The sequence below is a fragment of the Meleagris gallopavo genome, chromosome 16 (assembly GCF_000146605.3).
Source record: "Meleagris gallopavo isolate NT-WF06-2002-E0010 breed Aviagen turkey brand Nicholas breeding stock chromosome 16, Turkey_5.1, whole genome shotgun sequence".
Classification (NCBI taxonomy): Eukaryota; Metazoa; Chordata; class Aves; order Galliformes; family Phasianidae; genus Meleagris; species Meleagris gallopavo.
In genome coordinates this window covers 3478239-3494935 of record NC_015026.2, presented here as the reverse complement: position 1 = coordinate 3494935, position 16697 = coordinate 3478239, and the positions used below count along the sequence as shown (strand labels likewise).

The 16697-nt window shown below is 40.6% G+C and overlaps 1 protein-coding gene across 3 annotated transcripts; it reads left to right on the top strand.

The window, feature by feature from the left end:
• The first annotated feature begins 3189 nt into the window (after nt 1-3189).
• On the top strand, nt 3190-16225 carry METTL22 (methyltransferase like 22). 3 transcript variants are annotated; one of them, XM_010719409.3, is made up of 12 exons: nt 3190-3296; nt 3410-3602; nt 3910-4232; nt 6833-7183; nt 7562-7602; nt 7682-7826; nt 8264-8335; nt 8878-8931; nt 9494-9574; nt 10407-10509; nt 11288-11456; nt 12917-16225. In XM_010719409.3, exons 3-12 carry the CDS (start codon nt 4103-4105, stop codon nt 12950-12952), a joined length of 1182 nt encoding a protein of 393 aa, XP_010717711.1. In that variant the 5' UTR covers nt 3190-3296; nt 3410-3602; nt 3910-4102; the 3' UTR covers nt 12953-16225. The 3 variants fall into 3 exon arrangements, with proteins under 3 accessions (XP_010717711.1, XP_003210785.2, XP_010717712.1); XM_010719410.3 differs by having other exon boundaries at nt 3222-3302; XM_003210737.4 differs by having other exon boundaries at nt 3216-3602.
• Nucleotides 16226-16697: the final 472 nt, after the last annotated feature.

The following is a 16697-nucleotide window of genomic DNA, read 5'->3' as shown; positions in this document are numbered from 1 at the left end:
GATTGGCTTCACCAGAGATTTAATTACAAATCTACTGAGATCTCTAAAAATAACACAAACTTGGAAGTCACACTGGGGTTTTCAGTGTAGGAAGAGCTTAGATTTTAATGTAGAATTATCTTTGTGGAGAAGGAGCAATACCCTTTGTGTACAACCTGCTACTCAGATATCACAGATAATTAATAGTTAATAGTCCACAGGGTGCAGTGTAGCAAAATGCAGCATTCTGACCTCAAAGAGCCTAACTAAAATCTCAGAAGAGACTGACCACCCCAGAGGTGGGCCCGGGAATGGGAAAGAAGCTGTGGGCAGAAAGGACAGAATGGATGGATGGAATTTTCTCTTACTTTCTGGAGCATTAATCGGTGTTAAAGTCTTTACTGAAACTTTACTACAGCATTTGGTATAGAGCATGTGAGCATCAAATGCTTTTCTGCAGTTCTTCCCTGTAATCTAGCTCAGAGATCCCAATTTAAAAGACAATGATTCATGATTGCTACTGAATGCATCAGAGTGCTTCTGTGTTTCATGGATTTAGTGTGCTTGAGCATAAAAGAGGGCTTTTCACTCGCTTTAAGTTTACTCTTTTCCTCCTGCTTAAAGAGAATTTGGGTGTGTGTTTTTGGTCACAGTCACTGGGTTAATATTGCCTGACATGTGACATACAGACCTCTCTCAGAAAATATTCTATGTAAATCTGCGTGTGTTGGATGGGAGAAGTCCTGATGGGATGGTGCCAAAGGCATGCAAATTCTTGTTCTGAACGATCCCATGGAGAATAATGCTATAATCAGAGTGTGAATGTTTCTGATAAACAACCACAAAATAGTTAATGAAAAAGAAATCACTGCGGGTTTAGCTCTGCACTGCTGTCATTGCCTTGTAATTTGGTTTTCCTGCTGGATGAGGCAAGCTTCCCCTGGGAAGAAGAAGTGGATATTCAAGAAATATGGAAACACAGAAGCTGACAGCTGCACTTGCCCTTTTAAATTATTGTTCATTTACTCCTCATGAACTTTTCAACCTCAAGCAGTGATTTAGGGATTTTCAACCTGCTGGCCAGCACCGAGGTGTCATGTGCTTGGAAAGCAAAACGAAGTTCTCCACTGATTTTTCATCTATATCAACAGTCTTTTTATTCATTCCAAGTTCAAAGCACTTTGCATACCAGTGGATGCTAATCATAGTTTTCATTATTGCAGAAGTACACAGGGTATACTCTGTGCGATCATAGCATTACACTCAGATTCCACCTTAACTTACTGGTACATGCTCTCACTTTTCATTCTGATTTCATGTATCTGTAATAAGAAGAGTAGAATAGCCTGGGCATCCAAGGGCACTGTGGTTAGGGCATTAGGGTAGAAACAAGTAGTTCTAATTTAGTTCCCTGCTGTATGCAAAGAATACTAAGTTGCTTTGGAAAAGCAATTTAAACAAAGGCACTTGGGGCTGCCTGGCCATGGAATTCCTAAAGGCCTTAATGCTTTTTTCTCTTATGAAGAAAGAGTAATCACTAACAGCCAGTTCACAAATGGATTGGGAGGATAAACATTTGTCAGTGTTATATTAATTCAGTATGGTAATATATGGTACTAAATATAAAATTATGAAAAGAATATATATATTTGTGCCCATAGCACCACTTACTCTGCACTCAACAAGAGCAAAAATCTGGATGCACACACATAAATGTCAATGTGAAAAACAAGATACTAAGCTGCTTTTTATTGTTATACTTAGTTCCTCGGTGATCTCCTGTGGCCTTTCTGATAGCTGCTCTTTTAATCTGAAGCCTAGAAAGATCTTTTTCCTTTGTCTATATCATTATAATGTGACCCAAAGCTATTGTTTTAAACTACTGTTTTTATTACTGTTACAAAATATATTGCTTTAGTGAGATTTTGGGGATAGGGAATGGGTCAGTAAACATAATAGACCAGCTGCCGCAGGCTTTTCAGCTGTCATGATACCTGTTCTAAAGCATCAGATCAGAACGTACCTTGAATTGAATATAATCAGCAACCAGACTTCTGAGTATCTTTCAACAAAATCCAGTTATTTTCAGTGTCTGTGCTGATTGCAAGGCTAGAACTATGAATGGGGAAATCAATCACACCACTTCTTCAGAGTGCAGTGTACTGTGGAAAAACTGCATGTCTGTTGGACTGCAATTATACACAACCTGCGAGTTCATCGTGTCCTCTGTATTGTCACCTGAGATGTCTTCATGAGACTGAATCCCCTTTGCACCCCCCTCCAGGTATTTATGGACAAGGATGAGATCCGCCTGAGCCTTCTCCAGGCTCAACAGCCTGAGCTCTCTCCATCCCCTCACAGGAGAAGTGCTCCATCCCCCTCACACCTTCATGGCTCTGTGATGGACCCTCACCTTCTTATGATGGTCTCTCTCTGTGGGACCCAGCACTGCACACAGCACTCCAGTATCACCTGGTGCCGAGCAGAGGGGAAGGACCACTGCTCTCTATCTGCTGGCTCCCTTTGGCTCCCTAACAACAAAGAGCTCACAAACAGTATATTAGTTAACAAGTTGCTTTCTCTGAATCTGCAGAACTCGTAATTTTCTATTTTTCTGTCCATTGCTGGCTTTTCTGACAGTCACAGTTGCAGTACAGGAAAACGATGGTCTGTCACTCCAGCTGTTCTTACCCAGCAAACAAGCAAAATTCTTCAATTTTGTGCGATGATATTGCAAGAACCTGTTCAACCAGGAGTATATATTTTTAAAAATCTTGCTTTTACATTGATAATGAAACGGTATCATTTTGCTTTGTGACTTGGTGTGGTTCAGTTGCATTTGGCTTTAAATATTTTTCACACACAGTACGTTAAGTTGAAAAAGCTGCTGGAAGATGACTGCTCTTGGTGAAAGCATAAACGTGCCTGATTTCTTCTGTGATGCCTCAGGGCTGAACACCAAGTCCATGGCTGTCCTTCAGCTCCATATCACGCCAAACGAGACTGAATTCATTTGAGTATTTGCTCTAATTTGAATGGTTTTTGGTGTCGGGGTATTTTTGTTTTATCCCCGTGTTTTATGGAGCTCTCATAGGCACATGGCACAGTTTATGGAGAGCGTTATTAGCTTACTGCAGTTGCAGGCGGCTGCAGGCAGGCGGCCATTGAGCCGGCCGTTCTGACTGACCAATGGCGGCGAGAGGGGTGGGGCGGGCGCGTCAGCCGCGCGCCGGAAGGAGCCGCAGCTCCCAAGATGGCGGCGCGGTGTGCGTGAGAGCGGGCGGGAGGTGCCGCTGCGAGCTGCGCCTCGCGAGTCTGTGCGTGTGAGCCGGCGTAGCGTTGTCCTCACGGCTGCGGTGCCCTCGTGTTTTACGTGCCTTTCTCAGAATGTCCGGGGAAATAAATGTCGGTTTTTTGTGTCTGTCTGTAGGGGAAATGTTTGCGCCGTAGGACAGAACCGGCGGAGCCACAGGCACGGGGCAACGAGGAGGGTTGCTCTTTGGTTTTGTGGAGAAAAATAGAGAACTCAGAGACAAGCGGGATACGTTCACCGACTACCCTTCTGGTGGGGGCACGTGAGAGGAGCCAGGTTTTTCCAGGAAGAGCCAGTATTTGTACAAAATGTACGGAACTGAGGAACTTGGTTTCTGATGTACTTGGTTTCTGAGGAAGAGCTGCGCCGTGTGAGGGAGCCTTCACTGCACGGCTCTGTGGCTTCTTTTGCCCTGTCACGGGGTGGTTGGTTGCTTTTAACACGACTTAGTGAGCAGTGTTCCTTCTTGGAGCATGTGGTGTTCGTGGTGAACTGTAGCTGTTGGAGCATTGTGAAAGCAAACACTGCAGCACTGTAATTTAGTTGTTGGTGTAACCTGTTTCCTCACACCACAGGGCAATGTTACCGAGCTGAAAGCTGTCTGTGTTTGCTTGTAGGTTGGAGACCCCCATGCACAGCCCGGTATCTCATCAGGGCACAGTGGAGATTGCGTGACTGCAGCTTGCCCGAGGCCTTGGAAGCTGTGCGCTAAGGTCGTGCTGAGCAGAGTGGTTCCATGGCAGCTTCACAGTGGGCTGCCTGGCGACGGCAGCTGTCCCCATAGGTGTCCCTCTCACTGACTGACGTACCATGGGAGATGTCACGGAGAAGGAGATGGATAACCTCACGTTCAAAAGTGACACCGTCCTTTCTGATGTGCATTTGCACTGTCCCAATAGAAGTCATCTCATGGTACGATTGAATGCAGTTGGACAGCCAGGTAATGCATGTTTAGACTGATGGAACTGTGTTTTAATTACACTCTAATGTATTTGTATTGTCTTAATTCTCCTTTGATTGGTTGATAGTAATCATAATATATTTTACTCCAAGCAGAAGCAGAACTGCTCCTGCTCAGAGGGAAGAGGGCTAACTGGATTCTCCTCATGAAAATAGCTGCATAAAACTATTAATATGGATTTGCAGATAGCCCATCTTAGAACAGAAAAAAAAAAAACAGCTTAAGTTACTGAGAAGAAGTAACACCAGTTTTTGTACAAGTTTAATTTTACATGTTTATTCCTTTATCTAGAATCTCAAGACAGCACTTCTGGAGATCACATTAAGAAGTTAGTTTGTGTCTTGCATATAGACTAGAAGTGAGAAGCCAGCAGTTTTAAATACCGCAACTTGAAATAAATGCATAAGTAATTCATTTATGTTTTTTATAAAATCTTTAAATGATGATTTACCCTCTGCTCCAGAGGAACTCAACAGCTTTGTTATCTGTTGTGTTGTTTTTTTTAATTTAAAAAATTGGCTACAACAAATCTGAATATAGCAGTGAGCTTGACTAATTTATATAAATGAAAGAATCAAGCCCTTAGTGGAAATGAATTGGCAAATGACTGCCTCTACCAGCTTGTAGATTTCTATGAAGTTGTCAAGGGAAATGACCTTGGAGCTGTTAGTAAAATGTGCTTATAATGCTATAATGCAGCGGAAAGCACAGCATTGATAACAGGGTAGCAAAGTCACAGGCTGCAGCAAGTGAGGATATGCCCAAAGGCATCAGCTGTGGGTACAGAAACAAAGGAAAAAAATCTGCTTACCCTTGGAAGGTCTCAGGTAGGCAGGGATTTCCAGTGAGATACCCTTACCTCTATTGTCAACCCTCAAATGAGGTCTGGGAATGGGTGGATCCTGGCTCCTGCCCTTCCATCCACTCTGGTACATTGCATGCACCTCAGCTCCCGTGGGTTGGCCCTGCTTTCCCACCAGGTGCTCAGTCACTGCGGTGACTTAGTGTTCGTTTGACGTGACTCTCCTTGGCACAAAGAACCTTTCACCACAGTAATATGACAATCTGTTTTATGTACTCTGAATGTCCATAGTCTTAAGAAATAAATGGATTTCCCATACCAGGGCTGGATTGTAGTATGACAGCTTCTGCTCTAAAAAATCCAGCAATAATCTGCCACCACCGCTTCGCTGTTTTTAGAGGACCTCCTGGGGATTTAGTCTGTGCTTATTTGGATCAGTTTTCCATTTTGAAACTCTGAGGATCAGGGTTAACTTAGAGAGCAGGGTCCCTTCCAACTTGGGATATTCTATGATGTGTTGATTGCATCCTCTAATTCATCAAATTAACGTGGTTGTCATGCAAACAGTAGCTGACTTACTAAATTTCTTGTGCTTGGATAGTGCATGAGAACTGCTGAATCACGGCCTGAACCTCTGATTAATCACCTGAGGCGAGCAATGAGTCAGCCATGGGAGCACAGGTGAAGGCAATTCACCTGTGCTGCAGGAAGGGGTGGAGTCTGGCTCCACCTCTCTTAGACCCATTTAAGAGCTGACTGCCAGTGGGGAAGGATCTTTTCTGGAGATCCACTCCACTGGAGTTTTGCAGCGAGCCCAGGATAGGGTGAGCGTCCCTATTTTTTCTGTCTTTTGCTTTAGTGTGACAACGATGTAGCTAAGCTCTCTGCTATACTATAACATCTGTATATTCATTGATTGTACAGATAGACAGTGAAGATTTTTATAAGATCTAGCTGTTATGATCTCTAGAGAAGGATTTCTCATGTTCCTGTAGTATCCTGTATGTCCAGCTTTGGATATCTCTGAAGCAACTGAAATAGAACTCCATAAATTGTGCAACTGTTGAAATCAATAGTGGCAAACAGTTTCCCCTTGGTGAGAGTGAACTCATTTCCAAGAAATTCTTTTTAGATACTGCTGGTGTTGGCTGTTTTCACTAGACGTTTTCTTGGCTTTAAAAAAAAAAAGTGTCAGTAAGTCCAACCTAAGCTGACAGGAGGCACACTGCCTGTTTGTGCTGCCTCATGCTGCTTTAAGCTGATGGCAAGGTGAGAAGTTACTTGAATCTCAGAAGGGTTTGAAAATAGAAAAAGAAATTCCTTTTACTTTTTTTTTCTGAAATGTGTTTGTGTCCTTTAAGATAGAGTTCATTTCCTCATGTTGATATAATTCCTAGTTTGTGATATTCATTCTTCTTTCAACTTGATCTATCTCAACAGAAGATCTTTTAGAGGATGTAAGAAACCATTTATTTTCCTGATTGCTGAAACAAGTTTCTAAGTAAGGTGAAAATGTAAATTGTGACTGAGTAGATGCTTAGTCAACCAGCAGATGTTGGTAGTGCTTCATTTATCCCTTCTGACAGAATTAGCAGAAATATTTCTTCCTAGCAAGTAGAGCTGTATTCTAAGATACCTGTAACACTTTCACTGCTCTAGATTTTTTGGTATGTGAAATGCATATCAAATGTCATGCAGGTGGAGGTTGCGTATAGATTCCGTTCTTCCCTAGCATTGATCTTTAACTTTATCCTCTTCCCACTCCATGTTCTTGCAGTGTTCCTGTCCTATTTCAAACTCCTTTGGAACACAGATGATCAGGCCTCTGAGAAATATGCAAGAGAAACTACAACTGAAAGAGAACTCCAGTACAGAAGTGGAGATGAACTAACTAACAAGGATGGGAATAATCTGAAATATGAGAAGGAATTGAATAGTGAAGGAATAGAAGCTCTGCTAGATGAGGATGGAGACTTGGAAGTGGTCAGAAGGCCTCAAAGAGCCAGCGACTCAGAGGCAGAGGATCTTATGAGGGATAGAGTATGTCCTGTAATTCTCATGAAAGGAAAAGAAGATGATTTTGAAGATGAAGAACAAGAATGCACTTGCAGCAATGTTGTTAAAATAGGTAAATAGTAGGCTTATGTTCGAGGAGAAATTGAATAAATATCTGCTGAAGTAAAACAAAGAAAAACTAAGTTGGTCTTTTAAATGAAAGAGAACTTGGTAAGTCCAAGTAGATAATAAGCCATAGTAATACTGTGATATTGTTAAGGGCTTTAAAAACAGTGCTTCTCCAAAAGTGTTTTGGATAATTGTATATCATGGAGAAATGGTTTTCCTTAATTAGAGTGGGGTTTTCACCATTATTCAGCATTACTGTGTGGAATTAATAGTGCTTAGTTCTAGATTTAAAGGGGAAGCATTACTTAACTTCTCAAATTTGCTATTATGGAACTTGATTTGAACAGTGTTTTGAAACAATATTCTCTTTCCATTTTCCCAGAGCATACTATGGCAACTCCCTTAGAAGATGTTGGTAAGCAAGTATGTACTGTGCCTTGTATTGCTGTTTGTGGATTGTGCTTCAGAATTTCTCTGGTTTAACTGCTTCTCTTCTCCACAGGTCTGGCGTGCAGCCTTTCTTCTTGCTGATTATATTCTGTTTAAACGGGATATGTTCAGGAGTTGCACAGTGCTAGAGCTTGGAGGTGGCACAGGAATTGCAAGCATTATCATGGGAATGATTGCTAGCAGAGTTTATTGCACAGGTAAGGCAGTTATCTTTAGTGAAATATAACAAACCAGTACTTTCATTCTGGGATTTTATCATCACCTGCTCTTTTTTTAGTTGTTAATTTGTTATCAATGCATATAAAATGTTGTTTATTGAAAAATGGCAAGCACTTTCATGACAGATCGAAAAAGCAGCAATAATTCCAGGTGCAAGCGTTTTGCAGCCAGTAAAACCCAATACTTTTCTAGATTAAAAAAGGTAGTATGGTGATCTAACTCCTTTTATCAAGGATGACATGGAGCTTAGTAATGAAAGAAAAAAGCAAGGGTGCTGTGGAAGCAGTCGTGAGGGAAGGGAGCTGCTCTGAATTTTAGTTTGAGAGAAGTTGAGATAAATAGTCTGAGAGGTCAGAGGAATGTACAGCGCGTGTGAAATATTCTCATTCTGAATATGGTTGTTATTTTCTTCCAGATGTTGGTGAAGATCTTTTGGCCATGTGTGAACAAAATATTGTGTTAAACAAACACCTGATGGAACCAGAAGGTAAGTGCTGTGCAGACAATATTTGTGCAATTGCTTGTCTATGAATTACTGTAGGATTAAACAGCATAAGTCATTGGTAAGCTGGCTGGCATTTTTACGGGTAAATTAAACTTCTGTTTTGGTTAAAAGTGAATCATTTAGAAAGATGCAAGAAATCTGTACGTGTTTCAAAATGGGATAGCTTCTTTTGGAAAGGAGCAAAATATTCAATCTTTCTCTGTTAAGAAGTTAAGCCCAGCTGTGGCTTCTACGTTACGTTCATGTCATTGAGGTAATTGTGAGGATCATGGACGTTTAGGTGCCAAGGGTCGTGTAAACAGTGTAAATTACAGAGGCTGAACTTTGCAACTTGCAAGTGACATGTAGAAGAGAAATTAAGATATTTCTGATGATTACGTTTGTATTCTTTTGTCAGTGGGTGACTGGTTTTTAAATGATGTCCAGTCTTATTTGTTTCCTATACCCTTTAGTATATCTTATCACATGTTTCAATACTGGCTGAAAGATCATTTGTGACTGTTGGGATCTTTCTACACCCACAGGAGGAGAAATTAAAGTAAAAGAACTGGACTGGCTGAAAGATGAATTCTGCACTGGTAGGTAGTTGTTATAGTTTATGAATCCTGCTTTGTTTTTTGGGCTTTCTTATCTGTTGAATGGTAGTAATATGATGTAATGGTTCAAAAAGTTGAGCAGCTATTTCAGGAAGTAAAATCATCCTTATGCTTTCAAAGCTTTTCTTGGACCTTAGATGTTTATTGAAAATACTTAATACTGCCAGATGAACAGGCTTGATGGTTTTCAGATATTCACAGAAAGCTTCTAAATTTTAGAAAGCATAACAGGAGGAAGCATAATCAAAAAATGCATGTTTTCTAACTGAATCTGTACTCTTGCTGCAGGATAGTAACTGGTAGTAAATTCTTATGTCAAGGGAAACTTAATCACACCAATCAGCCCTGAGCAAGAGATAATGAGCAAAAGCAAAGGACTGAAGGGAACTTCAGAGAGCAAATAGGGGAGGCTGTGATTTCCCTTCAGTGAGTTGCTCTGCTTACTGAGTAGCTGATCGCTACATTAAATTATTAAAGTATTTTTTTTAATCTATCAAACAGTTAAAGGTGTAGTTTAAAAAGAAGCTATCTTCTCTCGTTACAGATCCGGAAGCTCTCTATAGCTGGTCTGAAGAAGAGATTGCAGATTTGCATGACCACTGCACTGTGATAATGGCAGCTGATGGTAGGAAAATATAACCAGCAAGCTTTTAAATCAATCGCTTGAGCATTTTGAGGAACAACTTAACTATACCTAGTTCGCTTTTGAAATGTGATGGATCAAATCCTTACCTGTTTGTCAAATCTCTGCCTCAAGTGTTCTTGTCTATATTTTTTTAAACAATTCTATTTACTGCCTGAATTAGCAATAGAAGAATAAGATACTGAAAAATCCAACAACCTTTCTTTATTACTTGTAATTGAGTAAATTAGTCAAAGAATATAATTGCTCATAAGTGATTAAGTTGATTTTCAGAAGATTTAAGTGTTGTTGTCGTACCCTTATCTTGAATCCGATAACCTTGGTGCAAGTAAAGACAGACAGGTGGCTGGGCTAGTATGCTCCCTAGTGTGGGAAGACTTTTAGGTACTGCATGTGTCCTATTGCATCTCTGGCTTTTTTTTTCCCTATTCTTGCTGAAGTAGGAAAAAAAAAAAAAGAAATGTGGTATGTGATTATTTTTTTTTTAGCTTTGCAGTAAGGTATTTCCAGGCTGAGAGAGATCTTGTTAAAGTTCTGTAAGTTGCTTGACAGAAGCGATTCCCGTTGTCATGAGAGAAATCTTTAAGATTTCTTTTTGTAAAGAGCAGTACTGGATACTATCACTGGGTCAGTTGTTGCCATTAAATGTGTGTAATACCTTGGGGGTTTAGATAAAATAATGATTTGTTTGATTATAATAATAGAATTATTATTAAATATTGAAATATTAAAGCTGCTTGTTGTTTCAAGCCTGAGATTCAGTAAATGCTACACTTAGTGTAAATACCATATGCTCTTCATGTTCTTCCCATAGTGTTCTACGACGACGATCTGACGGATGCCTTGTTCAGGACGCTGTATAGAATCACACATAACTTGAAACATTCTTGCACAGTTTTCCTAGCCATAGAAAAGAGGCAAGTATTACTAACTCCTAACATAAGGACTAGAATCTTTACATTCTTTCCTTTCCTTGAACAAAAGCCCTGATGTGCCTGAAGGCCGGATTCTGATTATTGATTGATCAAAGGCTGCTGTGAATGCCCAGTACAAGCATTTGTTAAACTTCTTTGATTTTTATAAGTTCAGAATTTGATCTCCAGAGAAGTGTGATCTTACTTTTGTCATTCATTAGGTAACCTTTGTGCAAATAAAGATTAATAGGTGGCCAGTGTAATGTATTCTGTAATGTCTGACAAAATTTGCTGTGATTTTGAGGTCCTGTGCTTATGGAGCAGAGTGAAAAGGCTCAGAATGAGAAAATACACACATTTCCTTTCTCACATCCCCCCCATTGTAATTGCTCTGGTGGTTTCTTTCAAGGAATTGCGTGCTTTTGAGTAGCTGTATGTTGAAGTCTGTTCATAAACTAGTATGTAAGTTGATTATGCTTAAAGGTATGTAAGCAATAGCTACTCATGTGATTTGGTGCAAAGTGTTTGTCCCAGAAACAAAGCCAGTTATTTTGTTGGAGCAGAATGTGTTAAAATCAATGGAAAGACTCATCCAAGGCTTACTGGGTTTTTGATAGGACAAGCTTTCTGGGGCAGCAGGGGGTTATTTATTTATTTTTTTTAACTGTGGAAGTGAATTACTCTGGGAAGACCTAAGTTTCTCATTAGCTGAAGAAAGTTACATAGCTGTTTAAGGTGCAGGTAAACAAAAAAGGTTTTAATTTAAATATTGTCTTGCCAGACTGAATTTCACTTTAAGACAGATGGATGTTACGTGTGAAGCCTACAGTCATTTTCGAAGTACTCTAAATGATTTGGAGAACCTTCATGATGGAAAAATGAAATACAGTGTGGAACCCATTAAGCCTGATTTCTGCCAGTTTCTCATTTATGAAAGGATTGAGCAGTTGGTAAGTGGCATTCATTAAAATAAATGGCATATGTTGGGCTAGCAATCTGAAATTAGTTTTCAGCTGTGTGCTTAACATGAAGTAAGAACAGAAGAACAAATGTTATGCTCTTATTTATTTCCATTTAGTTTTCGTTGTATTAAAATGATTCTTGTCAGTGCTTACACAGCCCAGACTAAATAGGCATAACATGCCCTTTTCTATCACAGAACAATTCAGTGGCTTAAATTGTTTCTTAACCTCTGAGGAAATGAGAGCAATCTATTCTAACATAACAATTTTTGTGACTGACTGGAAAATGGACCAATATCATCTTCATTTCTTTGAATGTAAAAAAGCTTTCATTTTCTCGTTTTTATAATTCCCAATCAGGGTTAAGGTAATAATGCTCTTATATATATATATGGAGAAGTCGATGAGTAGTAAACTTGTGGCATTTAGAGATGTATCAGGTACATTATTTTACTTACATTCCAAGCACTCATGGTTTCCTCTCTGTTCTTTTTTCTAATTGTCTGCTCTTATGAGTATTATGCAGGCCAGCTAGTAGCTTGTTAGCTTCTGTAGCAACACAAATTGAGACCCTTGGGGAGAACTTGCAAGTCTTGTACTAGCTTCTGAATCTGTAGTCATGTAGCCACCGTACTGTTTTGTGTAGTACAGTATGTGTGCACACTGTGGTTATGGGTTTCACAGTGATTTCATGAGATTAATTTGCTTTTCTTAGTGCTGCCACCTTCAGCCATAAGGTTTTGCATGAATGTTTTATAATAAGTCTACACATGTATAGGATGAGTTACTTCTACAGGTGTGAATGTATTTTCTACATAACCTTTTGTGGAAGGCTACTGGCCTTTGAAATAGATACATTTTTTTTTAAATGCAGAAGTCACCTTGTTGATCATGGAGTACACTGCTGGAATTCCAAATGTTGTGGTGATAGAGATATGATAATCTGATTACTAATATTTACTATAGCAGAAAAACCTTACACTAATTTACTCTACGAAGACAAAGTGTCTGGTTTTCATCCTTATCCTGCAGTGTATTGAGAAGCGTGTGTATAAGTAGTCATTTGTGAGACCTTGATTCCTCAATAAATGGACTATTTATTAGTATTATTACTAGCTACGTCTCTGCTAGCAATATTGGAAGTGTTTTTCAACATAGACTAAGAAAGAGAGCAAGATTCTCAGTCAAAATACTGCAGGTTCTGTAGACCAATGAAATTATTTTTAGAAACGATTTGAATTATACTATTTTTTTATTTTAGAAAATCATACTGCAAGAATAAAGAACTCAATTCTCTAGTTCTATCTCAGAGATAACGTGTTGGTTGTTGTGGGAGATTACGTAAATGCATTTGCTGTGAATTAGAGAGTGTGTGCAAGTTGAGCTTTATTGTAATAACAACCTACTGATCTGAGAAAATAACTATATGAATTTTTCCCCTCCTGTAGGAATTGTGGAAGATCATTGCTGATCAGCTAACGTGACAGGGACATGAGAAAATAGAAGACCTTAATCTAAGGATAATATTTTTGGGGGGAATGTTTTATTGAAAAACTTCCTGTTGGATCTGAGTTCTCAGAAAGTAATTCCCTGCAGATTTGCCTTACCTCAGCAAGTCTTGTTTTTTTGGCTCTTAGAATGTGGTTTTTTGCTTCTGTTACGAAACTGGTTAATGTTGATCTTCAGAGGATGTGCTGGCTGAGAAGCTGTGGCAGTGACACAGAACTGCACGTGCCCTGGGACCGAAGAGGTAGGCTTTAGTTCTAACAAAGAGGTATTTCGCCTTGCTCCCTGTGGCCGATTTGTAGATGTCACACATGTTACTTTTTAGTTTTCTGAACTTGGATACAGTTCTCAGTCTTACCAGAGCTGCACATTATTTGTATTTATGGACAGCTGTGAAAGAGTCTATGGGCAAGCCCTGTTTGTCATTCACAGACTTCCATTTAAGCAATCTTCAATGCTTATGTATGAATGAAATGTATGAAACCTAGCTCTTCATTTTGGGTTCGTCTTATCTGAATCAGTCTGGCCTAGGGCAACTGTCTCAATGGAAAGGAGGCAAGGTGCATTTAGTTTGAGCCTCTTCAAATGTTCTACAGAAGTCTTAGAGCTGTACTGTCCTGGTGGCATTCTGAGGTACTCAGTGCTTGCCAGGCTGAGGATGGGAAAGGGAAGTGACATACTTCTCCCTCTTAAAACGTTGGAGTTCTCAGAGTGTATATGTGAGGCTGGGAAGAAGGTGACCCAGAATGTCTTGCCTCTGCAAATGGGGCTTTCAGTGCCTTAGCTTTTGGATTAAAGTATAACGGATTTATCAGTTCTCCTCTGTGTCATTAATGAAACCAAAAATCATCGTGTTTGTACTCATTACAAATTCTGTGCGTACTATAGTGTTTGTGTTTATATCACTTGCCATATGTGCACTGTCACTTACATTCTTGTGCCTGCTGGATTCTTTAGCATTGTGAAAATGTTCCAGCCTGTGACACGTGGGAGTGTGTACGTCACATTAGAAGCATCTGGTTGTCTTTGTGAAAGTCTGTTTTACATTTGCTTTAGTTTGGTCCTTTTAGGTCAATTATTTCATAATGCATGAGCATTAAGGTATATTTTGCACGAAGATATATTTTTCTCTATTTTTCATGTTGCTTAATGAGATGAAAGGTCATTAGAGAAAGATGATGGCTTTTTCCTGTGAGTAAAACCCAAGTAAAAATTACATTATGTTGTTATGTATCTGCCTAGATTAACATAGAACATTTCTCTCACAATTCTCATTTAAACATCAAAGATAAAACAAACAAAACTCCTGTATCTTAATCCAGAGATTCCCAACTAGAGTTCTTATTTCTGGTTCGTGCACTGATTTTGACAACGCACCACCTCTCCTGTCCTGAGAGACCCCTACTAATGATGGAACCTAACACACTCTAAATGTGCTCTGTGGACATTTGGTGTCTGTTTTTATGGACCTTTCACAGGGGTGGCCCACAGACTAAGGGAATGATATGTGTATGCACTGAAGGGTGCTGATTAACCTGTTGGTTAGGGTGGGACCTGAGCACTACTTAAGTGTTGTGGAATAAGGGGTGGATATCATACTGTTTTTGACTGAGATAGAGTTTATTTTCTTCATAGTGGCTTGGACTGTGCTGGGTTTTGAATTTGTGATGAAAACGATGTTGTAACACACCAGTGTTTGAGTTGTTGCTGAGCACTGGTCATACAGCATCAAGGTCTCTGTTTCTGGTGATGCCCTTGCAGGATGTGGGTGAGGCACAGCCAGGACAGTGAACCCCAGCTGCCCAGCAGCAGATTCCATACCACCTGATGTCCTGATCAGGAATAAAAGCTGGAGGACAGATGGGATGGGGGTGTCCTGGAGTTGTGGTCTTTGTCTTCCCAAGTAGCCGCTGCTCGTGATGGACCCTTGCTGCCCTGGCTCATAAGGAGCAGTGATTGGATTCCTTGTGCTTTGCTTGCTTGAACAGCTTCTGCTTTACCTGTTAAATTGTCTTTATCTCAAACCATGGATTTTTTTTTCACCTTCACTGTTCCAGTTCTCTCCCCCATCCCACGTAAGGGGAGAGGTGAGCTGTTCTGTGGGGTGGAGTAGCTGCCAGGGTTAGACTGCAGCAGTTGGTTTGTGATGTTATTTACGTGGGGGGTTAACTGAAGACAACTTCTTTTGAATGCATCTGCAACTTAAGTAGTGTTTTGGTTTTGTGGGTTTTTTTTGTTTGTTTGTTTTTGAAGGTTCAATAGCAAGAAATGCATTTGAACTGATGTAAGATAGTCTGTGTGGTTACAGAAACTCATCCAGGCAAGGAGATACTGTGGATCTGTTCAATGTAGAATTCAAGCATTTACAACTGGTTTAAATTAGCATCTGAAAAAACAAAAAAAAAACATTTGTGTCTTTGGCTGAGTAACTACAACCATCGCTGCTTTTTGTAAGTAAGCTAAAGTAGAATTTCCTCCTAATGCCTTGGAGCTAATCCTGCTGTTGAAGGGAGTCTCAGGGTTCAGTGTCTGAGGCTGTAAGTATAAACAGCAGTAGATACAGTTGCCTTAAACCAGTTTCAGATCACCCAAGAGAGGAAACAGTCACAATCTGACAATAAAGAAGAAATTTTTTCCCCTTTCTGAGGATCGGGGCTCCCCAAACACTACAAAAACAGTGATCTGCAAGTAGAGATGCTTCCCTTGCAGCTGCCAGCCCTTAAGTGAGGTTAATGGTCCCACAGGTGAATTGCTCCCAGCTGTGCTCCCAGGGCTGGCTACACCCCTTCCCCAGCTGCTCGATCACTGGTTCAGGCCATGACCCACCCCTTCCCGTACAGAGGTGTAAAGGTCAGCTTGTACATTTGGATACGACACGGCAGATGATAAGGAGTAGCCAGAAACAGGCAGTAACTAAGAGCAGGAGAGTTGCAAAGAACCTTAAGATGCCCTGGCTTTGCAGTGGTAGTGAGAGAGAAGCACAGACTGCCCTGCCAGAGAGCTGGTAAGGGATCACTCCTCAGTCTTGTCTGGAATCATGCTCTATGTAGGTCATGCTCAGCACATAAATTTACACCTTCAGCAGTCCGTTGTCTGTTAGGGTTAGAAACAGGAACTGGTTTAATGTTAAGCATGCAGATCATAACTGGAAATCCAGCTAGTGCCTGAAATGATAATACTTCTAGCACGCTGTCTGTGTTTATATGATGAGGAAGGTGGTTTTTTTCCTAATAAAGCATGCTTAAAAATGATGTGCTCGTGGGGTGGTGTATCTGAATTTTGTACGGTTCCAATCATGAAGCGCAGTTTGTTGCCAGCACAAGACACTGTCCCAGCTGATCCCTCGGGACCTTGTTGAGCAGATCACTGCTCTGCTGCTCTGGGGCTGGAGAGGAGCTGTGTGAGGAGCACAGCTCAGTGCTGTCCGGCTGTGGGTCGGGCTGGGGGACCTGAAGTTTATTATTTGGGCATCTCGCGGTAAACATCGTGCATTTTTTTTTTTTATTTTATTTTTTTTGCAGTAAAACGTTCTAGCGCTTTATTATCCCGAGTGATTAAAAAGCGCTTCGTTAGCAAAGCTGCCGTCTTCCTTGCAGCGTTGGGACGGCCGCGCCTTTGTTGTTGTAACAACCATGAGAGGTATCGGAGTTCTGCCCCACGGTACGCGCAAACGCAGCACCGCTTCGCGTGCTGCCCGCGGGGCCGAGGCCGTGACGCGACCCG

Bases quoted from the DNA above. Each gene is read 5' to 3' on its own strand.
- METTL22 (XM_010719409.3), top strand. From the start codon at position 4,103: ATGGGAGATGTCACGGAGAAGGAGATGGATAACCTCACGTTCAAAAGT. The intron at 9,575-10,406 runs GTAGGAAAATAT...TTCTTCCCATAG, and splicing joins TGTGATAATGGCAGCTGATG to TGTTCTACGACGACGATCTG. The intron at 10,510-11,287 runs GCAAGTATTACT...TTGTCTTGCCAG, and splicing joins TTCCTAGCCATAGAAAAGAG to ACTGAATTTCACTTTAAGAC.